This window comes from Cervus canadensis, chromosome 2, assembly GCF_019320065.1.
Source record: "Cervus canadensis isolate Bull #8, Minnesota chromosome 2, ASM1932006v1, whole genome shotgun sequence".
Taxonomy (NCBI): domain Eukaryota; kingdom Metazoa; phylum Chordata; class Mammalia; order Artiodactyla; family Cervidae; genus Cervus; species Cervus canadensis.
In genome coordinates this window covers 77,018,458-77,045,013 of record NC_057387.1, presented here as the reverse complement: position 1 = coordinate 77,045,013, position 26,556 = coordinate 77,018,458, and the positions used below count along the sequence as shown (strand labels likewise).

The following is a 26,556-nucleotide window of genomic DNA, read 5'->3' as shown; positions in this document are numbered from 1 at the left end:
CACATAAAATTAACCATTTAAAAGTGAGCAATTCCACAGCAGCTAATATATATACAATGCTATGCAACCACCATCTCTCATTCCAGAACATTTTTATCACAACAAAGTAAAACTCTACATCCAGTGAGTGGTTATTCCCTATTCCTCCGTTCCTCCTGTTCCTGATAACTGTCAATCTGCTTTTTATCTTTATGGATTTACTCATTCTGGAAATTTCATGTAAATAGAATCATGTACTCTGTGGTCTTTCTCATCTGGTTAATTTCATTTATCATAATGGTTTGAAGATCCTTCCACAGTGTAGAATGTTTTGGTATTTCGTGCCTTTTTCATGGCTGAATAATTTTCCACCGTGTGTATCTACCACTTTTGTCCATCCGTTCATCTATTGATGAGCATTTGAGGTTGTTTCTACTTTGAGACTATTGTGAATAGCGCTGCTATGAACATTTGTGTATAAGTATTTGTTTGCAATTCTTTTGAGTGAGATTTTATAGTTAGCAAAGTGCCTTTAAGTCTATTCTCTTCCCCCTAAGGAGAGACATGCATTTTAACTAGTCTTAGTACCTCATAGGGGAACATTTTAGGGCCTCACTCATCAGTAAGAATCCATTCAACTGACTAAGGCCTGCCATGTCCCAGTGTAAAATCTGGTGCAGAAGAAAGTGGTTTCCAGTTTGAAGCATCGTTCTGATATGGAGAAGGTCCGTATCTATGCGCTAGGCTAAGTCCTCTCCACATCTATCAGGTCTATTACAGTTCTGCTGGCCAGTCTGTGCACAGTGGGTCAGGGGGTGGGGAGAGCTCTCAGCAGCACCCTCTCCCTCATTCAGCACTTGTTGGCTGAGTTGGGTATTGTGCACTGTCCGGGGCCCTGGAATTGCAAAGCCAAGCCAGATATGGTCCCTGCCTTAGAGTGGTGCTAAGGGGATCACTTAGCAGACAAACAATATGAATTCACAAGTCTGTGGGAGTGGTCTGGTAACGGTGCTGGGTGGGTGGGAGTGTGGGGTAGGCAGGGACTGACTTTCCTGGGAGGGCGGGCGAGGGAGCACCTGGTGATAAAGGCAATCACAAGGTGAGAGAGCAGACAGACGGCGCTCCAGGCCTCAGGAAGAGAATAGACCGAGCCCGGGGTTGGGGCGGGGGGGTGGGGGGGGGACGGCAGAGTGCATTCCCTGTTTTGAGACGAGCAAGGTCAACAGCAGCATGGCTGATATCATCAGGTTCACAGGCTGATCAGGCTGGGGATGAGGCTGGACAAATGGGCAGGAACTAGGGAAGGGCTTTGTGTACTGCAGCAAGAAACTGTGGTGAGTCGGAAACGAGGATGAATTTTAGGCAGGAAATGACCTGCTCCAAGTCTGTGTTTTGAAAAGATCCCTTTGTAACTAGTAACTGATGAACCAGACTCCCACCCCCACCCTCCCGGTCTGCCTTCTCTGTCATCTCACCTGCCCTCAGCCAGCCCTGGACCAAAGTGCAAGGTCAGGAAGATTGCCTTCTTCTTCACACAGGGACCTCTCATCAGTTGCCCTGCCCTCCTTGTATACCACTTTCTACAGAGATGAAAGTGCTCATAGCAGCTCATAAAAATCAATCAGTACTGAGCCCTTCCTAAGTAGGTCATTTCTCCTGGAAGTACTTGAATTTAGAAGTAGGCCAATCACAAATAAGTGAACTGTTCATGATGAGAATTCAGCCACCCAAGGATAGGTCCAGAGGGATTCTTATAAAGTTGTTTTAAGGAATAACTGAGGTCATCTGAAGGCCTTCCTGATACCCTCAAACCATAGCATCTCCTGTTCATTTATATACAATAAGGTTCCCATCCCCACACCTTCTTGTAAGACTTTCTTTCTTTTTTATATGTTTTAATTGGAGGATAATTACTTTACAATACTGTGCTGATCCCCGCTGTAAAACAACTCAAATCAGTCACAATTATACCTATATCCCCTCCTTCTGCGGGGGGGAGGGAGGCTCAACAGGAAGGGGATATGTGTATAACTCTAAGTCTGTCTTTTTTCTTTTATGTTTTCTTTTGAAATATTTATGTTTAAGAAAAGTTGCAAAAGTAGTGCAGAATGTCCATATTCCCTTATCCCCTAATGTTAATGTCTTGCATCAACATAGTACTATTATCAGAAGTAAGAAATTACCACTGGTGTGCTACTACTTACCTTCCCAGGAGGCACAGTGGTAAACAATCGCCTGCAGAGGCAGAAAGTGCAGAAGTTGCCGTCTCGATCCCTGGGTCGGGAAGATCCCCTGGAGAAGGAAATGGCAACTCACTCCAGTATTCTTGCCTGGGAAATTCTACAGACAGAGGCGCCTAGCAGGCTACAGCCCAAGGGGTCTCAAAAGAGTCAGACATGACTGAACATGCACAGGCAAGCTCACTACTAAGTAATGTACAGAGTTCATTCAGATTCCCACAGTTTCTGTATACATATTAAGGGTTTCTTTTGAAATCATGTGTATAAGACAACAGTTGCGTTTGCTCTCTTTTCTCCCTTAAACTGAGGCACCTTTCAGAAACCCCGTCCCCCCCCCCCCCCGGAAGTACTAAAGACAGCACTAGCTGGCCTCTCTGGTGGCTTAGTGAATAAAGAATCTGCCTGCCATGTGGGAGACCTGGGTTCGAACCCTGAATTGGGAAGATCCCCTGGAGGAGGGCATGGCAACCCACTCCAATATTCTTGCCTGGAGAATCCCAGTGGACAGAGGAGCCTGGTGGGCTGCAGTCCATGGGGTCGCTAAGAGTCAGACACGGCTGAAGGACTAAGCTCCCAGCGGGACTCTCATGGTCCAGACTTGGCACAGCTCCATTTTGGCATCCATTTGGGGTATTCTGCATCCTTTCAGTCCCCATACGTCACCCCCCCACCCACCCATCCTTTCTTTTCCTTTCTTGCTCCCCATTCTCAAAAAACTATACCTTGGGCTTCCCTGGCCCCAAACTATACACTGCACTGTTTGCATTTTGGGAGAGCTCTTGAGAGCCTTATTCCAGACCCAAGAAATTCACCCAGCAGTGTGTAACCATTGACTCCCACGGTCGCTGTCAAACTCCATGGGCAGCATGTTCCCCACTCTTGGTCTGCGGTGCCAGTAAGTGGAGGATGCTCCACTTGGAGCATCCACTTGGGCGGATGCTCCTGCTGCTGCCACGTGGTTGCCATCACCCTCAACCCTGTGTGACCACCCTCATCAGCTCCTTGCTCTGGGGAAGGGGGGGACCCTGAAGGTGGGGGGCAAACTGTGTTTGCTTTTCCCTATCACCTGGCAGCGAACTTGGAAGGTTGTAGAGGCCTGCAACCCAGTAACTAAATTACCTTTAGAAGAATCAAGAGTGCCCATCACAAAGCACTCCAGCATCTTGACATCACAGCGAGGTAGCTGGCGCATGTTGATGCCAGGGACTGCGATGGATGGCCAGAATTCTATCTGCCCGCTCCTAGTGTTTCTTTTCCCTAGAACGCAGCCTTGGGCATGCTCACTGCAAGTGCCCTTGCGCTCTCACGGCCTTGCTTCTTCATGTTTTTAATTTGCTAACCATGGAGGACTTCAGCGATGAAAGAAGTGTGAGCTGGAGAAAGGCACAAAGCTGATTAATGTTGGAGAAGCGTTTTTTCCCCTCCAGCCACGGCTGGCAGGAAAAATGGGAAGGATGAAAGGAGATTGTGACTTGACGTTTAAAAGAAAACCTTTACGCCACCTGTGCATATGTGTGTGTGCAGTCGCTCAGTTGTGTCTGACTCTTTGTGACCCTTTGGACTGTAGCCCACCAGGCTCCTCTATCCAGCAGACACCAAAACATCTTCACAGTAGAGAGCCCCTATAAGCAGTGGAAAAACTCCTATATGCAACTATTTGGAAGGAAGTTGCATACCAAGGTTACAAGCACAGGTTTGGGGGCAAATCTAGTTCTTCTGCTTACTGTGTCACAGTGGACAAGTTCTTTTGCTCTTTCTGACTCTACAGTTTTCTCATTTGTAAAATGGGAAAATCTTCACTTTCTGTATAAAACTGTTGTCAGCATTAAATGACTTAATATTGATTTTTTATGTAAATGAAATTTAACAGTGCCTGGAACAGGGTAAAGGCTCATTATAAATCCTCTTCTTTATTATTAGGCTGATTTACTTTAAAGTAGGATTGAAAAGCAGAACACTATTATAGCCTGGTAGTCAAGCTTGAGCTTGAATTTTGTGATTAAATCCTAGCTCCTCCACTTACTGGCCTTGTGAGTCTGAGCCAGTTACTTAACTTCTCTGAACTTGAGTCTCTCACTCAGATAAATAAGGATAATAATGCCACAAGGGGCTACTTTGAAGAAATCACTTAGCATAGTACTCAGCACAGAGAGTGGCAGACACTTAATACATGTTTGTTTTTCTAGTGCTGTGGTTCTCGACCACAGTCAAATCACCTGAGAGCTTTTTAAAATGCATGAATACCTAAGCTGCATCCCCAGAGACTATGATTTAATAGGTCCAAGGTGGGGTTTGGACATTGGAATTTTCGAAAGCTTCTTAAGGAGATGGTATAAACAGCCAGGACTGAGAACTATTCCCTAGCAGATGACATTGCATACTATTTTGGTTTGTTTGTTTGTTTGTTTGCTTTGTTTTTTGTATCTGTCCCTAAGAGACTGGACTGGTCAGAGTATCAAGAATTCTGGGCACAATAAAAAATGTAATACACCTGCAGATCTAAAGCCCTCGATAAGAAATAGGCAGCCAAAGAATTGCATTCCATTTTATTCTGGAAAACAGTATTCAAAAGGTCTTTTCAGAATCTCAAATTGGGAAGGTGGTAAGAAGTTTAGCCTAAGCCTCACACATAAAATATGGGAACTCCCAGTAGGTCAGGGATTTATATCTGGGGGTAATTCCAGGGTTTTGTCCTCCCAAGAGATATAAATTGAGGCCTTGAGAGTTGAATGTGGGGGAGGAAGAAGTGTTCTCACAATGACACCTTAAAAATCCAGGACTCTGCTAATGCCTAGGGATAGAATCGCATCATCCATAATAGGAGGGGGGTGATGGTGTGGGGGTACTTTCTGGCCTCAGTACTTCAGTTTTCAAGATCCAAGGCTGGGTCATCAAGAAACTTCTTTCTCCCCATAGGTTTATGGTATTAGTTACCCAATAAAAGTGGGGTTAATTTTACAACCCAAGTAAAATTTAAGCCAAAAAGGCTTCAACATTACTCTAGGATTTATGAAAGTAAACATGTGGAGTGCTTGCAGGATTTTGCAACATTAAAATTTCAATGTCTTTATGTCAGGTGTATGATATATTCATTTGTATGTGTACTTTAAGGTTACGTTTTTAAGAGCTTTGCACTGCAAACTATTTGGGGGACAGAACTGGAGATACTGCTCCCATCTCTACCTTTAACTTGACTGTTTTAGTGAATAGGGAGTAGAAAGCAGCTGAAAACGAGTGTCTATTAAGGACCAGCTCTATCAGATTTTTTTCACATGGTTTCCTATTCTACTGGGCTTTCTAGACTCCCTCCCTGAACCCTCAGGTGTGGATGTCCAGGGCCAGAGCTATGAACACAGTTGATTTTACAAAGCAAAAGCTTAGCAAATAATTATCTTTGAAATATCTTCTTCGGTACCTGCTAGTGTTAGTTATTCAGTCATGTCTGACTCCTAGCAACCCCATGGACAACTGTAGCCCGCCAGACTCCTCTGTCCATGGAATTCTCCAGGCAAGAATACTGGAGTGGGTAGCCATTCCCTTCTCCAAGGGATCTTCCCAACCTAGGGATCAAACCTGTGTCTCCTGCATTCTAGGCAGATTCTAAGTCACTAGGGGAGCCCTCTTGGTAACTGTAAGGGCTTTAATAATAATTATATGTTACCTCTGTGTAGCATTTTTTTAAAGTTTTTACACAGTTTGATAGGATCCTCATGACTTTGGTTCAGCAGTAAAGAATCCACCTGCCAATGCAGGAGATACAGGTTCTATCTCTGAGTCAGAAAGATCCCCTGGAGAAGGAAATGGCAAACCACTCCAGTATTCTTTCTTAGGAAATACCATGCACAGAGGAGTCTGGCCGGCTAGTCTATGGGGATGCAAAGGGACATGGCTTAGCAACTAAACAACAAACAGCAACATGACTTTGACCTATAGGGTTGGGAGGTCAATTATTATCTTCATCTTATAGACAAGAAAACCATAGCTCAGAGGATTTGAGAGGTTGCCTAAGGATAAGAAAGTGAAAGTGTTAGTTGCTCAGTGGTGTCCCTCTCTTTGCGACCCCATAGACTGTAGCTAGCCAGGCTCCTCTGTGCATGGTATTTCCCAGGCAAGAATACTGAGTGGGTTGCCATTTCCTCCTCCAGAGGATCTTCCCGACCGAGGGATAGAACCCAGGTCTCCTGTACTGCAGGCAGATTCTTGACTGTCATAGACACCAGGGAGTCACACCTAAGGATGTGCAAATGTTAAATCCAGCAGGAGAATTTGTTCTCCTGACTTTTGCTCTAAAGTACTTTAATTTAGAAGAAACCAAAGAGGAAAAAAAAAAAAAATGATACTTCTTTCAGGCAAGATGTTGATTCCAGCCAGGTTAACAGAGGAGGCGCATCCAGGGTAGAAGTCAGACCATAAGCCTGGCAGGTAGCCTTCAGCTTGGCTGTAGTTTGCCTTTCAGAAGCAGATTGATATCTTGTACTCTGGTGTCTTGTGCTTATCATAGGCCCAAGCGGGAGATTTTGGCCTCTGTCCTTTCAAGCTGAGTCTGCCATCTTGGGTCCTAATCTCCAGCCTTGGATCTCCACGGTCACTAATCACATCACTTTCTGGTATCCCCTTATCTTCAGAATGGGGCTTCCCTCATAGCTCAGTTGGTAAAGAATCCGCCTGCGATGCAGAAGACCCCAGTTCGATTCCTGGGTCAGGAAGATCTGCTGGAGAAGGGATAGGCTACCCACTCCAGTATTCTTGGGCTTCCCTTGTGGCTCAACTGGTAAAGAATCTGCCTGCAGTGGGGGAGACCTGGGTTCAATCCCTGGTTTGGGAGGATCCCCTGGAGAAGGGAAAGGCTACCCACTCCAGTATTCTGGCCTGGAGAGTTCCATGGACTAAGTCCATGGGGTCACAAAGAGTCAGACATGACTGAGTGACTTTCATTTTATCTTCAGAATAAAATCTGTGCCCTCCCTTTTATTATGATAACTTGAGGCAACAAACTTTTTTTTTTTAAGATTTTGTTTTGTTTTAGGAACTTATGAAAGCAAGTATCCATTGACATTTTCTCTGGATTTCCTGGGACTTAGTGACTGATCTGAGATTGCCCAGTCCACAGTTTGCCATGGACCCTCTCTGCAGGGTGGGGGTGATGTGTCTCAAGCAGGAGCCATGTACCTGGACTGCCCTCAGCTTTCCTTCCCGCGGCACCCAGCTTCTCACCCCTTGGAGCTTCCTAATTGACATATCAGTCTGAGTAGGTCTTGGGGTAATGCGCCCACACCTTTGTAGCAAATGAAACAGAAATAATCTGTGCTTAAAAAACAAGAAACCGAACAACATGTGCCCAGATTTCCAACTCATTTCCTCTTTACTCTTAGAACTACATCATCCTCCAGCCCACCACCAGCTGCGAAAATAAAAGTGTTTTCTCCCACATTTTGTGCTTCAGGATGATATTTCTAGAGGTGACGGAAACTTGACCAATGTGACCAACAGATGTTTTAAGCGATGGATGGAACTGAGGAGGAAGCCAGATTCCTTAACCTAGTCTTTAGGATACTGTGCCCGGCTGCGCCCCCTAGTGACTGTCTGGGGCATCGCGCAGTCAGCGCCAACTGCGTGTGTGTTCTGCACCAGCTTATGTCTATGCTCTGTTTTCAGAGATGAGTACGAAGAAGATGGATTCTGTCAGCCATACAGAGGGATTGCCTGTGCAAGATTTATTGGCAACCGCACTGTCTACATGGAGTCTTTGCACATGCAAGGGGAAATAGAAAATCAGATCACAGGTTGGTAGCAATGAAATTATATTTATACTTTGCATAACAGTTTTTCTTCCCAGAAGTTTTATTGAGCCCTTCTCTTGACAAAGGATTAGTCAAGGCATAGGGGTTAGAAGCGGGGCCATAAAGAAGCCAGAGATATAATCTCTGCTCTGAAATTTACATTAGAATAATTTATTAAAGGTTGCCCTTAGAGGAAAAGGAGGCTTTGAGAAGTCTCACTTTCATTCAAACACTCAATAAATATTATTGAGTGCTTTTGGCATCCCAGGACATGGGCTGGGCACGGGCGATGTGATGGTGTGGAGAATAAGCCAGGTGTGTCTCTGCCCTCACAGAGCTTACTGTTTGGAAATAACATTGTGTCGACTGAAAGCGGATGAATTTAGGGTTAGAATTCTGGATACTAATCCCAATTCGCCATTATTGTGACTTCGGAAAAAGTCTTACTCTCCATGGAAATCTCTTTCTTCATCTGTGAAGTGAGTGAGGAGGCAAGATGATCATGCATCTCTTCCTGCTCTAGCTTTCTCTATTTACCCTTCACTTTTCTGAATTGAAAGGATCTTTTTAATGGAAATCTAATACTGAAGCACTACCTAGCACATATGAGGTAGGTAGTGTTGGCCACCCTGCAGGATTTTGTATACCTTGTTTGGATGGTTACAGCAGCCTGTGTCTCTCCCACTAGTGTAGTTAATATGCCTTGGTGCCCTGTACATTAAATACATTAAAGTGGCTTTTTTGAAATTCGAATAAGGTTTCCAATGTCAGCACTGAAAATATAAGACACTCCATTGCATCTGATATATTTTAGTATATGTCCCAAATGTTGAGCTGAAATTCAGATGCCCTGTAGTTTAGCTGGCAACCCTATGATTTAAGAGAGGCAAGAATGAACCCAAGACACATAGAATAGCCAACGGCCCAGAAACTATGTCCCAAGAGGAATTTGAGGGAACCAAGAGGGGGCCAGGGGAATTATTTAACCTGAAGAAGCAACTATAGGAAGATGTATTTGCCAGTTGCTAAATCTCTCAGGCTTTCAAGAGGAAAGTCTGTGAAATTCCAGAGAAGCAAGACTGGTAGGGAGAAGCTATAAAAGATACATTTCAACTTAATAAAAAATCACTTGAACATACTTTTTACTAAGTATTCACAAAAATAAATGGAAGTTCTGATATAAATATATAAATATTTGGTCACCCATTTATAATAATCCTCTCTTGGATATTTTCAATGGACATCAGCTTACTGGAAAGTGTTACAGTTTTTTCTTTTTTTAAAAAAAATCCATTTAACTTTGATTAACCCAGCATTTCCCAGACTTGTTTAGCTATAGAACCCCAGTTTCTCAGACACTTTTAACGTTCTACATAATTAATGTTCTGAGGAATATGCTTTGGGAAACAGTGTACCAACAACTTCACAGACTGCCTTGTAAGTATAAGCTCCTTGTCAGTAGAAGTGTGCAAATGCTGGCATGGGGATAAGAGATTAGGCAAAGCAACCACTAATATTCTACAATATACATTGGACAACTGAGTTGTGCTCTTTGAGAACTTTCAAATGAGTTGCCTCATTTTCAGAAGATGGGATCAAAAATCTTCAAATTATAAGGAAATTAAACCAGTTACCCAAGGTCATCCAACAACTGAGAGGCAAGACACAGAACTAAATAAATCCTGTGATTGGGCTCAGCCACTGTATAAAGCAAATTCTGCCCTGCAGCTGTCAAATGTTTTAGAAGCCTCACAAAACTAATAAAAAGTACCGGATGAAACACAAAGTTCTGTTGCTTTGTAGTAAAAATGAAAAATATATTGTACTTTAAACCTAATTAATTCTTTTTATTAGGAAACGGTACATATGTAACTTAATCCTGTTTTTTTAAACTTTGTAGTCAAAATTATTTTTTTCAAGCCAGTGAAAGTAAGCTGCTTAGACATCTGAAATGAATCTCCTTCTCTTGGCCTTGTCTGTTTGAGTACAGCAGATTCCTTCCAATGTGTGTTTACAGCTGATATCTGTTGACTGGATAGCCAGGGGAGATAAGCCCTGCCCCTGGGAGTTGATAATTGTGTTTGTCTTCCAGCTGCCTTCACCATGATCGGCACCTCCAGTCACCTATCCGATAAGTGTTCTCAGTTCGCCATCCCGTCCCTGTGCCACTACGCCTTCCCTTACTGTGATGAAACCTCGTCGGTCCCAAAGCCCCGGGACTTGTGTCGCGATGAATGTGAAATCCTGGAAAATGTCCTGTGTCAAACAGAGTACATTTTTGCGAGATCAAATCCCATGATACTGATGAGGCTGAAACTGCCAAACTGTGAAGATCTCCCCCAGCCCGAGAGTCCCGAAGCTGCAAACTGTATCCGGATTGGAATTCCCATGGCGGATCCCATCAATAAAAGTAGGTGGTAGCCCCTGACCTTCTGTGCTGCCTCAGGGGCCAGCAGCCTCAGGAAAACTGGACCTTGATCCTCAGTAATAATTTGTGTTGGTAGTCAGATTACTTCCCAGTGGTCTAGATACCATGTGGGGGCTGAGCTTCCAGTGGGTGAGATGCAGTGTCTTTCTTCAAAAAGTTCCATGAAGATGATACTTTAAAAATATGGCTGCTGGTTCCTTAATGACTTAAAAATAGAAGTATAGTATGTCCCAGTAATGCCACTCCTTGACATATGCCCAAAAGAATTGAAAACGGGTGTCCAAACAAAAACTTGTCCAGGAAGGTTCATAACAGCTCTACTCACCATAGCTAAAAGGTAGGAACAACCCAAATGTCCGTCAGTGGGTAAGTAGATGAATGCATCGTAGCATACCCACATAACAAAATACTGCATGCTGCATGCTAGGGCACTTGAATCGTGTCTGACTCTGTGGGACCCCATGGACTGTAGCCCGCCAGGCTCCTCTGTCCCTGGGATTCTCCAGGCAAGAATACTGGAGTGGTTTGCCATGCCCTCCTCCAAGGGATCTTCACCAATGAAATATTGTTTATCCATAAAAAGAAGTGAAATCCTGTTACATGCTATAATATGGCTGAGCCTTAAAAAAGACTGTTATAGAAAGAAGTCAGACACCATTGTATGAGTTCATTTATATACAATATCCAGAGTGGACAATTCCATGGAGATAGAAAGCAGACTGCCAGGTGTAGGGACTGAGGGGAGAGTGCGGAGTGAGTGCTTAATGAACACAGGGTTTCCTTTGGGGATGATGTACGTGTTCTAGGATGAGAGTGTAGTTAAGCTTGCACAGTATTTTGAATATTCTAAATACATTAATGGTAAATTGCATTATATTGTATTATACCTCTATCTATCTATCTATATGGGAGTTTGCCTCCATCCTGTCACTGCCAACAAACAAAAGACTGTTTTCTGTGCATTTCCCATCCATATATATTACGCTTTACTGGTAATGTTTTAGTTTCCTTTTGGTAGTTAACTCTTTTATTAGTTAAATAAGTTAGTGCATCTAAAATGCTTAGAACTATGCTTAACATATAATAGCAATACCATCATTATTACTATTATTACTCTCATCATTAACCCTCCAGATTTCAGTTTGTTTCAGCTTAAGAGATTTTTGCCATGGTTTCAAGCATCAGCTCCTGGAAGGAGGATTTAATAGGACCTGCTCCTTGAAGATGTCCAGTGTATCAGCACAGCAATGGCCAAACTCCTGTCGGAAACCCCTGTTGCACTGCTGCTAAGGAACATCTTCTGAGGACTACATTCTTTATCCCAGGACCTATCCATCTATCTCATGTCTAAGGTCACCAAGCAGAAATGGGAGGAACAGTCCCCGCACCATTCATTAGGCAATTGCTCCTGCGCCCCTGGATCGTGCCCCAGTTCTGATTTTTTTCTGTGTTCCACATCAAAAATAATTGTGGAGACTGGTTTCCTTCCTGAAGCATAAGCTGTAAATCCTCCCAGCAGTGTCACGGCAAGGTCTGCTGGGTGTCCCAGCCCAGCATGCGGGAGACGGCCACGTGGCCCCGACTGGCGGGGAAGCCTTGGCCATGAGGGTAACCTCACGTCTTCCCCTTGGAAACTGCTGGCCAGGAGCTCCAGCATCATTTCTCTTTCTCACAGTTTGGGCTCTTCTTTTGTGTATTTCAGATCACAAGTGCTATAACAGCACAGGCGTGGACTACCGGGGCACCGTCAGTGTGACCAAATCGGGGCGCCAGTGCCAGCCCTGGAATTCCCAGTATCCCCACACGCACACCTTCACCGCCCTCCGCTTCCCAGAGCTGAACGGAGGACACTCCTACTGCCGCAACCCGGGAAATCAGAAGGAAGCTCCCTGGTGCTTCACCTTGGATGAAAACTATAAGTTTGACCTGTGCGACATCCCAGCATGTGGTAAATACTATCCCTGCCTTTCATGGCTTCAGTCACTTTGAAACAGTGGTCCCCAACCTTTTTGGCACCAGGGACCAGCTTTGCGGAAGACAGTTCTTCCACAGTCCAGGCAACGGGGGGGAGGGGGGGGATGGTTTGGGGATGATTCAAGGGCATTACATTTATTGTGCACTTTATTTCTATTCTTATTACATCAGCTTCTCCTCAGAGCATCAGGCATTGGAGCCCAGAGGTTGGGGACCCCGCTTTAAAAGCTCTATGCCCTTTCCCTTAAGAGAATCATATAAGGGAGCAAAGGAGGTTGATAATGTTTGATCTCTAACTCTGTTTATAGGGTAGATAAACTTTGCTGTCTGAGCAGAAAATACCTTTTTGGGCACTAAAGCACTCTCTCAAGGAGGAAACTACTTCTATTCCTGCTGCCGTCGTGTTAGTGGGTAAAACAGGCACCATCTCTCTGGAAGTACAGGAGAAGCAGTTTATCACAATCATTCATGAAGTGAGATGTTACCCACGATGATCCATGTCCAAGTGTACTTTTTTTTAGCACAACAGGTGTATTAGAAGCAGAAAGAGATCGCTTTCTCTGTGTCCTTGGGAAAACCCACAAGGGAGGATGAATCTATAGCCTGTACTCAGGGATCCAGGGCAACCTATGGATAAACTGTGTCCTTTGCCTCATTCTTTTATACTGCAGAAGTATAGGAAGAAAATGAAATTTCTGGATCAGTTTGTTCCTTTTTCTAGAAAATGTTTGAAGGGTAAGAGAAAGAGAATGAAAATGTTGGTGATACCAGGAGTTTCAAATGATTTTTTAATGATTCGTCTTCTGATTATAGTTCTCATAAATAACATCACCGAGTTTTCCAGGCATAGGGGGAGCATCAGGATGTCATAGGAAAGCCACTCCAGTAAAATGGAAATAATAATGATTTATGTTCAGGGTTTCTTAAGAGAATAAGTAAGTTGTTAACTGAAAAACTCTATGATGTCTGAAAAATAGTAAATGTTTAATAAATATTTTCTTGTGTAATTTTTATGTAGTCAGTATATATATAAAGAGGAATTAATTGTAATTAGTATGTAATATACACATATAGGGGGCTTCCGCACTGGCTCAGAAGTAATGAATCTGCCTGCCATGAAGGAGACCCGGGTTTGATCCCTGAGTAGAGAAGATCCCCTGGAGGAGGGCGTGTCAACCCACTCCAGTATGCTTGCCTGAAGAGTCCCATGGACAGAGGAGCCTGGTGGGCTACAGTCCAGAGGGTCACAGTCAGACGTGACTGGAGCAAGTGAGCACGTAGGCATACACGTATAGCAGGCTTCCCAGATGGCTCTGGTCGTAAAGAACCCACTTGCCAATGCAGGAGGCACAGGAGATACACTTTCCATCCCTGGGTCGGGAAGATCCCCTGGAGGAGGGCGTGGCAACCTACTCCAGTATTCCTGCCTGGAGAATTCCACGGTCAGAGGAGCCTGGCAGGCTACAGTCCACGGGGTCTCACAGAGTCAGGCATGACTGAACAGACTGCGCACGCACGTACTCACTGCACATACAGAGAAATGCTTATTCTCAGCAAATATTGTTGTGGAGTAGGGAGGTTGAAAAAAGAAAAAATGTGATTCATGTAACAATCGCAATGTGGTATGTGTGACACAGTAGAAGTTAGCACAAATGCCGCGAAACCAAGAACAGGAAGCTGAAATACACCACAGAGATCATTAGGGGAAAGTAGCAAAAATAGTGAAAGAATTCTCAGTGATGAAAATTGGGGAAACCGTTATACTCTAGTTTCATTCTTACATGTTACCTGTTGTGCAATATTGTCTTCCCCTGCAAAATGGTTTTAGGGATGGTTCACCATGCTCAGTTTGAAAAAGAGGTAACCAGACCTTTTTCATGTCACTAGGCTTTAAAATGCCTTCATATGTAGCATAAAGAACCAGTTATGACATTAATTCTTCCAGAGCCACCATTGGAAACTTCAAAGAAAATTATTCTGTAATTTTTAAATGATGAGCACTTAAAATTTATGGTTTTCCCACATGCTATATTCAACATGAAAAGGAGAGTTATAATCACTTACTTAATTGCCCCATCCCTTCTCCTACATCAGGTAGGTGTGAAGATCTGCCAGAGAGCCAGGGATAATGGTAACAATTACTGAGCACTTCCCATGTGCCAGGCATCATTCCTGGGGTTTCCAAGGCTTTATTTATACTCACCCTCTCCCTGAGACAGAGACGGGTATTATTAACCCTTCCCTTCTGGCTCAGATAGTAAAGAATCCGCCTGCAATGGGGGAGACCTGGGTTCGATCCCTGGGTTGGGAAGATCCCCTGGATAAGGGCATGGCAACCCACTCCAGTATTCTTGCCTGGAGAATCCCCATGGACAGAGAAGCCTGGCAGGCTACAGTCTATGGGGTTGCAAAGAGTCAGACACGACAGTGAGCATAGCACATACTGCTCGTGAAGAAACTGAGGCTCAGACAACAGCAGAGTTACCCGCTAGTCTGTCTGACTCATCTTCCTGCTACTCCACTGTGCTGTCTTAGGAGAGTGATCTGTGTCCTTAAGGAAACCAAATGAATTATTTTAAGGAAAAAAAATGCATTGTTCACTTGACTCCGGGTGAACACCATTGTCCTATGGGTGACTTCTGACCCATAATTTCCAACTGCAGTCCTCATCTGAAGTAGGGAAATACACAGACATAGGGAACAGATTTGTGGTAGACAAGGGGGAGAGGGAGGTAGGAGAGAAGGATTGGGAGTTTGGGATTAGTGGATGCAAACTAGTATATATTGGCTGGATAAACAGCAAAGTCCTACTGTATAGCACAGGTTACTATGTTCAGTATCCAATGAAAAGAAGATACACATGTATTAACTGAGTCCCTTTCTCTCAGCAGAAATCAACACAACACTATAAATCAACTATACTGGAATACAATTTTTTTAAAAAAGTAGGGAGACAATTTACTCATGAGCTGGAAGATTTGTTGATAATTGGATTCAAGCTTTATCACAATTAGTTTAAGTCAAGACTTGATACCTACCTAGAAAGTATTGATTTTCATTTCAGCAGCATTCTTTAGGCAATCAGACCGAAAACACTCTCTAAGGGATGAAAGAAACCCTTGAACAGTCTTTCAGACCTTAGACAGAGAAAGACCACCTATGTTATCTACCATGTGCCTGCATGGTGCTTTGTGCTTTACATCTTCATCTCCATCTAAAATTCATCACCACACTGTGGGACAGATCTTATTAACATATCCCACCAAGGTATATGTCTAAATGAGATAACTCATAGCATTGGACCTTGCTGTGAGTTATCTATTTACATATATTTACATATAGCTCATCTATTTACATAAAGCTCCGACCAAACTCAAAGTTCATGCTCTTTTCCCAGACACTCTGCTATTTCCCATTTAAAGATCTTTCAGAAATAAATAAAAGGATGACAATAGGCTCCACCTCTGGATTTCAGTACACTGATTCCCATAACATGATATGACATCAAAACTCGTTCCCTTGCTGATGAAGAAATCCATCACAGTGCTTCTCAGTATATTATTATAGTATTAATCAGTTCAGTGATGTTGGAGACCCTAAGATATTTCTTTCTGAATATCAATCTGCAGAATTCTGAGGACTGGTTAATTCTAGTCACGTGAGAGAGAAATTTAGATGAAAGGTAAATCTACAGATGACAAGCCAGTTTTCATCACTTACAATAATAATTTTTTTTAAAGGACATTTTCATTTCATTTTGAAAGAAAACAGTTCCTTTTGAATTCTTCAGGCCAAGCCACAAATACATCCATTAAAGGAACAGGGAATCCTTGACATGTGATCAATAAACAGCTGCTGAGAGGCTAGCGGCTCCCTAGGGTATGAATTACAGAGGAGAGTAGGTCGGCATCAGCTGTTGTTCCAAGATGAGGCTTCTTGTAATTGCCCCTCAATAGCCCACCTCTAACAAAGTAATCGTACAGAATCCTACTTTTATAACATTTCTTTAGAGCATTTGCTTTTTTTCTCATTTCATCCTTAAAAAATCATGAAAGATAAAGTAGGAATTTCCTGCCCTATTTTAACATATGAGACAGCCAAGGTCTAGGGAAGTGGTAGGACTTACCCAAGAACACAAATGAGTTAATAGAAACCAGGTCTCCTGTCTCTGGGGCCACTCACTCTTTGTTCTATACCAGTGGTTCTCAAACAGGGGAAGTTTTGCCTTCCAGGGAACATTTAGCAATATCTGGAGATATTTTGGTCATCACAACTGAGTGGGGTTGGGGAAACCTTTGTTGTTGTTGTTGTTGAGTCACTAAGTTGTGTCTGACTCTTTGTGACTCCATGGACTGTATGTCGCCCACCAGGCTCCTCTGTCCATGGGATTTCCCAGGCGAGAATACTGGAGTGGGTTGCCATTTCCTTCTCCAGGGAATCTTCCTGACCCAGGGATCAAACCTGTGCTTCCTGCATTGGCAGGCAGATTCTTTGACATTGAGTCACTAGGGAAGCGTGGGGGAATGCTGCTGGCTTCTGTCGTGAAGAGGCCAGGGATTCTGCTGAACACCCCAGAATACATAGAACAGCCCACACAAAGAATTATCCAGCCCAAAACGCCAGTAGTGCCAGGCTTGGGAAACTCTGAGACTGAATTAGAATTACACAATTTAGACTATAGAATATAGTATATTGTCTATACTGTATAAATTATATAATTTAAGCTATAGAATAACAATATCAAATAGCAGTTACCATTTATTGATTGCTTACAAAGAGCCACTATGTGAAAGGTTTTTTTTTAATGCATTGTCTCATGTATAGCAGCTCTATAACTGTATGAGTTAGGTTTTATTTTACCCAAGAAGAGAAAAATGAAACTTAGGTTAAATAACTTGTCCAAAGCCACACGATTAATAAGAAGTGGACCCAGGATTCAAAGCTATAGCCTGTCTTGTAAATTCTATGATTTATATCTGTGTGTGTTTGTGTATATGAATAGGTAGGTGGGTAGATGGATGGATGGATAGATAGATTGATAGATTGGTGATAGAGATATGGAGAATAACTTTGTATCTTATAATGAGGTGTAAGCTTTTGGGGCATATTTGCAATGAGTCCTTTTCCTCCTTCCTCTCCAAGGGCATGGAATCTCATGGGAATGTTCCTGCATTCTTCAGTTAAGTCAAAGTTAAAGAGGTTTCAAAATCTCCATGGGGTTTCTCATTTTCCTACTGATATCTTTTGTTTTCATTTCAACTAAGTAAGGCTGAAAGAAGTATAGACCTAATTAAATGCAGAATGTGAGCATTTGTTATAGTTTCTAGAATAAAGGCATTTGAGAACAGTGTGCCCCAGATCGTTTTATCTGTGAACTTTTACTCTAAGACAGAACATAAAATTAAACACAACCAAATATGTCTGCTGTGAATTCTGGGAACTGGCTTAGCTAGGGCTGTGTGCGTGAGCCCAGGCAGTGCCTGGAGAAGGGGAAAGAACAAAAGAAGTTTGAGCCAGATTTGAGCTCTCATCTTCCCTGTCTTTTCTTCCCTCTCCCAGGTATCCAGCAATTAGAACAGTTATTACTTATTCATTCACTTACTGAAACCAATGTATGTATATTGACCTTCTACTATGCTTTAGATTTTATGAACGAGCCGTGCCCTCCTGTAGCTTACAATCTAGTAGAAGAATCAGAGGGGGAAAATACAAATCACTTTAAACACCATAGTTCCCAGTGTTCCTGTGCTTTTCTGTGTGTGCTAATATTTGCTATTGGTTGAACACTGTGTGAAGTTCTTTACAATAGCATCTGGCCTATGACTTAGCTGATGCTCAATAACTGATACTCAAGTTAACCCTCATAATAACCACAGGTTAAAGGTATTGCCTCCATTTTACTGATGGAGACTCTGAGACAATGTTGTTTTTACTAAAGACAAGTTTGGGTCCACAGGATTCAAGGTCCAGCCTGTGTCCACCATGCTACAGCTACTTAAAGAGCAAATTCTATCTTATTCAGAAGAATAAGCATTCCTTTATCGTTTTCCTTTCCCCTTTGATCCTTATGAGCTCTCTAGGTCATCTTTTTTCTTAATATTTGTTTGTTTATTTATTTTTGTCCATGCTGGATCTTTGTTAATGTGTGGGCTTTTCTCTAATTGCGGCGAGCTGGGGGCTACTCTCTAGTTGTGGTACACAGGCTTCTCATTGTGGTGGCTTCTCTTGTTGCTGAGCACAGGCTCTAGGTATACGGGCTTCATTAGTTGTGGCGCCCGGACTTAGTTGCTCTGCGGCATGTGAAATCTTCCCTGACTAGGGATCTAATCCATATCCCCTGCGTTGGCAGGTGGATTCTTATCCACCAAGTCACCAGGGAAGTCCCTCTCTACGTCTTTGATTTTCTTACTTGAAGCTGCGCAGATGCAGGAATGGAGCCCCCAGCCATAAGACATCTACTCTGAGACCCCAGGGTGTTCTTGTTAGCGTCAGCCTGATAGGGACTAGTTCCCCTGGCAGCTCCACCCAGGCCTCACATCGTTTGCCCTTTTCCCGTTAAGTCCTAAGTCTCCTCCCTTCCTGGCAGCCCTGGGTTCCCAGTCCTCAGAGTTGGCCATCTTCCCTGAGATCCTGCCTGCAAACCTTCATTTGCTATGTTTTCACCTCTAGGCCCTGTGGCCACCTTCCAAGCCAAATACTGTGGACTGGGTGGAAACGAAGTCGAAAGAGAAACATTTGCTATGTTCTTTCCAACTGGTACCTAGGCACACCTCCCAACTCACAGTTTCACTGTAGCCCTTATCATTGCTGTTTTACGCAGCTCTGAGAGGGAAACTGTGAAAAATGTCTACTTCTCTGGGAGCTCCTTTTGCATTGATTTGGCCGTTTCCCTTGGTCCATATTTTCTGTCTTCCCAACTAATTAAGATCCCCTATTTGTTTCTTTTTTTGAATTGTAGTGAGGAGGCAGAACCTTGATTGCATTCATGTTTTCATATTCAAACCTTAGCCCTTTATTTCCACCTAGATGAGTCTTGATTCTTCTACTAGACAGGCCAGTGTGTTTGAGTCACTGCTAAATAAAGGTTTCTTCCTCCACCAAAGAACCAGAGCTTCCAAACAGTGGTGTTGTTTTTACTCTTAAACCAGCTTCACCAAAGAGTACCCATTGATAAGAAAAGTAGTGAGCCATTTGGCTCCATATGGAGTTTTCATACCTGGCCTGTTGCTTTTGTATTTCCTTTTAAGTCCTTGGCTTGCACCGGTTTGCCAAAGGGCACGTTGCCCAGTTCTATGCCTGAATAGCCCTGACTTGTCCCATAACCTTACAAACACCCACCCTGGGTTCTGCTTTGTCACAAACCATTTTCTCCAACGTGGTGGTTTACAGTTTGGGGCAAGGCAGATGTTTTCCAGATTGCGAACACTGCAGTTTTTAACTCACTCTGTCAGCAGCCTTCTCCCATATTTCATAGAAGACCTGTTGTAAGGCAATTTGTCTTTCAGCCATTTCTTCAAACCAAAATTGAACATTACAGTGGATTGGATGTTGGGGAAGGGGAGCAGAGGAGGGAATAGAGCACTGCTTTGTATAGTTTGAAGTTTTCCGGAAGAGTTATTTTTGTGCTCCAGAGATTTTCAAGATGTACTTTGGTCTCCAGTCTTTGTATATTTTCAGCAAAGTAAAGAACAATAGTTACCAAAAACTTATAACTGAGTCATGTTTCACAAACATGTTTCAACATAAAATAATTTTCTCTAAAAGGATTTTTATTAATTTTATTGTCCCCAGTGTATATTGAGTCACTTACCTAGTGTGTCAGCTACTCTAACAAGAAGCTTTTGGAGGCCTTTAACTCTTTGGGCCCACCCCCATGCCGATAGGAAGTGCTCCTTGTCATCTTGAACTTTCAGTGACAGAACTCTGCTGTAACACCCTGGTGATTGTTGTTACTGGCTTTGCATCAGTCAAGATTCTGGCAGGAAACAAAAAGCACAAGCGAATAGACTAAGGAGAATTTTATAAAGATATGGTTTTTAAAGGTGTTGGCAGAATTAGGGTAAACCAATAAGATGCAGGACCTGGGGCTAACAGGAGTGAAGCAATACCATTCTAGGCCTGGAGAGTCAATAAGAATCGATTACCCCTCCCCATAGAGCACAGCCAAGGCTGAAGAGAGGGCTGTCCAGCGTCTGCTGTGGCCTTTGGTAGAGGCAGGCAGGCAAGCCTCTGCAACCCAGCAGGAAGGGAGCCAGAGGAATAAACACACCAACCATCCTCTCTCTTCTTGCCCTGGGGTTCTTTTTATCATGCCAGTGCCTCCCAAGAGCTGGATCTAACTGGAAGCCAGAGTCCCATTAATCCTGTGCATAGAGATCAGCCTCAGCATAGAGCTGGATAGAAAATAACTAAGACTAGATCCGGTGAGCTAGGAACACTTAGGGGAAGTATTCATCACTGGCTTTAAATCAGTTGCTTCGTAAGAGAGTCCAAAGTTCAGTGGAAGTCTAAGTAAGGTATGTCAACTCCGTTTATAAAATCAGAGCATCTTGAAGGAATATAGAAATCAAACAACCCCTGCTTAAACATGCCAGAGACCTGCAGAGACAAGGTTATCACTCTAATCAAAGTTATGTGCTGGCTCCCCCTGTTCAAATCTGCCTTTGTATGCCAGAAGCCAAAACTTGTATGTGAAATCTCCTGATTTTTTTTTTTTTTTCTTAAATGTGAGCCACTACTTTAAATTGGGGGAAAATAAAAAGCTAGTAAGGATCAAGTGTGTGTACTAGAACTGGTTTTTAACATCTGGTGTCATCTCTTATTGAAATTTTAACACTTTTATTGCATCCTTCATTCATTTTTTTTCTCCTTTGATCCAAAGAGCATATAGCTCCTCCCAACTTTCCTTACCGATCCTCCTCTCTGCATGTTTCTTGCTCCTCCAAAATCCTTCTTAAAAAACATGACTCTTAGAGTTGAAACAATTTTTGACATCTTTTAACCAGAACAGATCAGAAGAGGACCGTGATTCTTGACCATGACTCAGTACTGCCAATGAAGGGTGTTTCATTGCTATAAGTGCCAGCTATGAAATTTTTTTCAGAAATTTCATCATGCTGTTGCTGAATCCAACGGAGCCTTCAAGTCTTCACTAAAACTTATGAGTCTTCTTTTGTTTTTTTGTTTTTAGCTTGGTTATATCAAAAATTATTTAGTAGATCTGTTGAATCATGGACATCTCTAAGCACGGCTTTAACCTAACTCCAAGTTATCATATTATAAAATTTCCACAGGTGGTTTGAGGGTCGTTATTCTAACCTGTTGTGTATGATCCTCTAAAATTTTATTTCTGTAGTCAACTAATTATCTTTCTTAGATTCAGGCCACTTCAAGTTTGATAAACATGTCATCATCAAGTAGTTGATGACAGTGTTGAACAGGCAGGTCCTCTCAAGGATAGCCTTCTATAATTTGATGTTGTTTGCTGATTAGCATATTAGAGTATAACCATGTGATGAAGTACAAATCCATCTATTGATATTATTATCTAGTCCTCCATCTTTTGTCCATAAGGATATCATGAATCACTTGATCAAACGTTTTGCTAAAGTTTAAACATGTTTGTCCTATCACTCCAAAATAATCCTATCAAAGATGAAAGACATTCAATGTTATAGAACCTATTGGATCTTGATATCTTTTTTTTCTTAATCGTGAGCCACTACTTTAAATTGGGGGAAAATAAAAAGCTAGTAAGGAACAAGTGTGTGTACCAGAACTAGTTTTTAACATCTGGTGTCATCTCTTACTGAAATTTTAAGACTTTTATTGCATGCTTCATTTGTTTTTTTCCCCCTTTGATCCAAAGAGTATATAGCTCCTTAAAAATTAGCTCAGCTAAAAAGTTAGCAAAGGACTTAGACATTCCTCCAAAGATGATATACAAATGGACAAGAAGCATTATAAAAATATGCTCAATATCACTTAATAATTAACATAATTAAAGTAATGCAAATCAAAACTACAATGATATCTCATCTCATATCCATTAAGATGGCTACTATCAAAAAATAGAATATAGCAAATGTTAGTAAAGATGTGGAGAAATTAGGACCATTTTGCACTGTAGGTAGAAAGGCAAAATGTTGTAGTGGTGACTATAGAAAACTTATGGATATTCCTCAAAAAGTTAAAAATAGAATAACCATATGATCCAGCAATCCCACTTTGAGTATACATCCAAAAAAACTGAAAGCAAGATCTCAAAAAGATATTTACACACCCATGTTCATCGCAGCATTATTCACAATACCTAAAAGCAGAAAGCAAGTCAATGCCAACAGTAGATGAATGGGTAAAAAAAAAAAAATATGGTACTTATATACAATGGAGCATGGTTCAGCCTTGAAAAAGAAGAAAGGCTTGTCACATGCAACAACATGGATAAACCTTGAGGACATTATTCTGAGTAAAGCAAGCCAACCAAAAGACAAATGCCATTTGAGTCCACTTACATGAGATATCTAAAGTAGTCTAGTTCCTAGAAACAAAAGGTAGAATGGTGGTTGCCAAGGTCTGGGGGGAGGGGGAAATGGAGAATTGCTATTCAATGAGTACAGAGTTTCAGTTTTGCAAAGTGAAAAAATTCTGGAGATCTGTATAATAGTATGAATATACTTCACACTATTGAAATGTACACTTCCAAATGGTTAGGATGGTAAATTTTCTTACATGTTTTTTTTACCATGATTTTTAAGAAAAAATGTTTTCATTTAAAAGATTAGCCCAACTCTTTCCTTTTGTAGAAAATGGAGGCCCCAAGATTTAAAGAAACTTTTAGTGAACTTGTGTGGATTCCAGTTACTAAGGTTTTTCTCAAGGACTCACAAATGAGTTACTGCCCCTAACTTAATGTGGTTAAAACATTTTCCAAGGAGAAAAATGTTAATCACTGTATATGGGCTATTCAGAGTCTTTTAAAGAATTCATTTGAGAATACATAAGGCAATAGATCATCTACTTAGTCTTTCTATCATTAAGTCAAGAGAGCTAGTGGCTGGGCCCAGTGCGCCAACTGAAGGCCTATTTGCCACCTTTCTTTCTTCAGTTTCCAGGTACTTGCTTAAATATCACCAGTGCAGGCCCCCATCTGCCACAGGCCCACTTATTTTGTAGTTTTCAAATAATAAATGGCGGCTCCTCTGTTTGTTTTCTATGGTATTTTAAATTTTTTCAGACAAGACCATAATTCAACTTGTTTAATTTCCTTTGAATTCTAAGGTTCTGTAAGACTTCTTCCCACCTTTGCCAGATTTAAGATCTGAGTACTTTCTTTTTTTAACTCAAAGTAATATCCCAGATGATGTTTCACTTCATAAAAGTACCTCTTGAATGAGAAATCTTGTTTACCTTGCTGTAAGCCCCAAGAGAAGAAAGAAGTGTTTTCTCCATTATATTTAATTACTAATCAAAGTATTGAATATCATTGTAAAAACAAAATAGGAATGTCAGATGTGAACTGTGATACCAAATTGTTGATTTTTAAAAAGAAAATTAATCATGTGATCCAGGCTAAATTGTTGGTTTCAAAAATCCCAAGTATTTAACTTGATGTAACTAATATGTGCATTTAACTTTTAAACAGTTATTCCAAAGTTTTAAAAATCTTCCCCATTCTAATTTTCAGCCAATTTTCTTTGCAGTGCCTCAGAGGTGTCTATTACCCTTTAAAATGAATAGTAAGAATAATGTCCATTGTTCTTATGTGATTCTTTTTAATAGTATAACTCCCACTAGATATTAGTCCTTACTTAGAAGGAATCTTGGAATCTTAACAAGAATGATGAAAAACAATTCCATATAGTATTTTGATTTTTATTAGTCATATAATTTAAAAAGCACAGAGGCATCGAAGACAGACAGACTTTCATTCCAGCCCTGACTCCCCCACTTCCTCTGTTGTTCAGCCGCTCAGTGGTGTCCAACTCTTTGTGACCCCATGGACTGCAGCACGCCAGGCCTCCCTGTCCTTCATCATCTCCCAGAGCTTGTTCAAACTCATGTCCATTGAGTTGGTGATGCCATCAACCATCTTGTCCTCTGTCGACCTCTTCTCCTCCTGCCTTCAATCTTTTCCAGTATCAGGGTCTTTTCTAATGAGTCAGCTCTTTGCATCAGATGGCCAAAATATTGGAGCTTCAGCTACAGCATCTGTCCTTCCAATGAATATTCAGGCTTGATTTCCTTTAGGATGGACTGGTTTGATCTTGCAGTCCAAGGGACTCTCAAGAGTCTTCTCCAACACCACAGTTCAAGCTTTGGCAAATTTATCCTTTCTCAGCCTCAGTTTCCCTGTGTGTGAAATCAAGATAACCTGGACTTCCCTGGTGGTCCAGTGGTTAGGACTTTGCCTTCCAACATGAGGGATTCGGGTTCAACCCCTGGTTGGGGAGCTAGGATCCCACATCACTCTCTGCCAAGAGGGCAAAACATTAAACAGAAGCAATAGTGTAACAAGTTCAAGAAAGACTTAAAAAAAAAATAGAAAACAAGATAATCCAAAGTGTGGGGTTAAAATGAGGAATAAAAATGGTAGGACATTAGAAAGAGGTTGGGCAAATGTTAGTTTTCTAATTTTCCATGAGTAAGGTTAGTTGTTCTGTGGAATGTTTTTATATGAAGTTTTTTGAGCCAGACGGTGACTCCCCTTCTGGCCAAGTGCAGAGAGCCGTGTGGGAAAGGAAGCGTGTAGTCAGTAAGACTTACAATGGGCCTGAATTTGTTTTCTGTCACTTCCAACACGACCACGTAGTGTTCTGCTTGATTATTTCACTTGGCAAGAAGACACTGTCCTCGTTTGCATATCCTCAGTGTAATCAGAGGGAGCCAAGTTTGACAATGTTTAAAGGATTTAGCTTCTTGAAGTTTGTTCTCCGGCAGACCTACACGGGGATTTGTCCCAGACCTCCCGTTTACAGTCAAAGGCGTTCCATGAATAATCTGATACGGAGTGAGTACAGAATAGACTCCTTTGTTTGCCAGACAGGTGAGGACCCTAGTTTCTCTTGTTGCTAAATATGTGGCCAGAAAAATGACTAACTTTACATTCGTGCTAAATTAACCTCATTCCTTTTGTAATCTTACCCTCAAAATGATTTCACTGAAAATCCAAGAATAACAAGAGGCACTTCCCCCCCAGGGGCCTGAGAAACTTGAAAGTGTTTTATAATGTTAATAATAATCATAGATGCAATGGTTTATTTCTGGACCTTCTATCCTGTTCCATTGCTTTACAGCAGAAATTAACAAAAAATTGTAAGGCAAATTATACTCCAAAAAAATTAATAATAATAATAAAAATAAAAGTGTTAGTCACTCAAGTCACGTCCGACTCTTTGTGACTCCATGGACTGTAGCTCACCAGGCTCCTCTGTCCATGGGATTTTCCAGGCAAGAATACTGGAATGGGTTGCCATTTCCTTCTCCAAATAATAATAATAACAGCATTGAAAAACTACTCAACAGTTTTCAGTTTTCCCAGACTCTTTGCTGACTATCCTCTCTCATATGAACTAAACAAGGTTGGCAGAGCAGGTATTATTATCCCCCTTGAATAATTGAGGTTAGAGAGAGGTTTCTGGCTTACTGTTATTTAGAATTTCCAGCCCAAAGTTTTATTCCCTGAATCTTCCTACTCTAAAGGTGGAGGGTAAACATTGTGTGATTGAGCTATAACAGGAACTAGAATAGATACTTGCCATGTTTCTTCACTTGTGGTTTATAACAGTTTTCTGAAAGAGTCCTATTTTACAGATGAGTTTGCTCAGAGAAGCCACATGCCTACTCAAGGGTACACAGATAATGAAAAAGTCCGTCTTCAGAGATTTCTCGCTCTAAAACATAATCCCCTTTGTTGTATAAAGTGGATGGATAGATAGATTAAGAGATATAGCCATCCCTTTCCCTCAGTCTGTCCACCCACCCACAGACATGCAGAAATAGGTGTTATTACAACATCCAAAACCCAGTTCCCAATGACTAGTATGATTAGAACAACCTTCAGAGACGCCTGGGTTTATGCTCACCTGCCACAGTGTACGAGTGGAGCGTTCAAAAGCATCATACCTGGCGAAGCTTCAGTGTTAGTCCCTACCTT

The 26,556-nt window shown here is 41.9% G+C and overlaps 1 protein-coding gene across 3 annotated transcripts in view; it reads left to right on the top strand.

Moving 5' to 3' along the window:
* ROR1 (receptor tyrosine kinase like orphan receptor 1) overlaps positions 1–26,556 on the top strand; it is a 455,574-nt gene that overhangs the window by 408,429 nt on the left and 20,589 nt on the right. For all 3 annotated transcript variants that reach the window (XM_043461091.1, XM_043461092.1, XM_043461093.1), the window contains 3 exons: positions 7,875–8,002; positions 10,092–10,409; positions 12,130–12,375. In XM_043461091.1, coding sequence (XP_043317026.1) covers positions 7,875–8,002; positions 10,092–10,409; positions 12,130–12,375 — 692 coding nt within the window. The remainder of the gene's footprint in view (positions 1–7,874; positions 8,003–10,091; positions 10,410–12,129; positions 12,376–26,556) is intronic.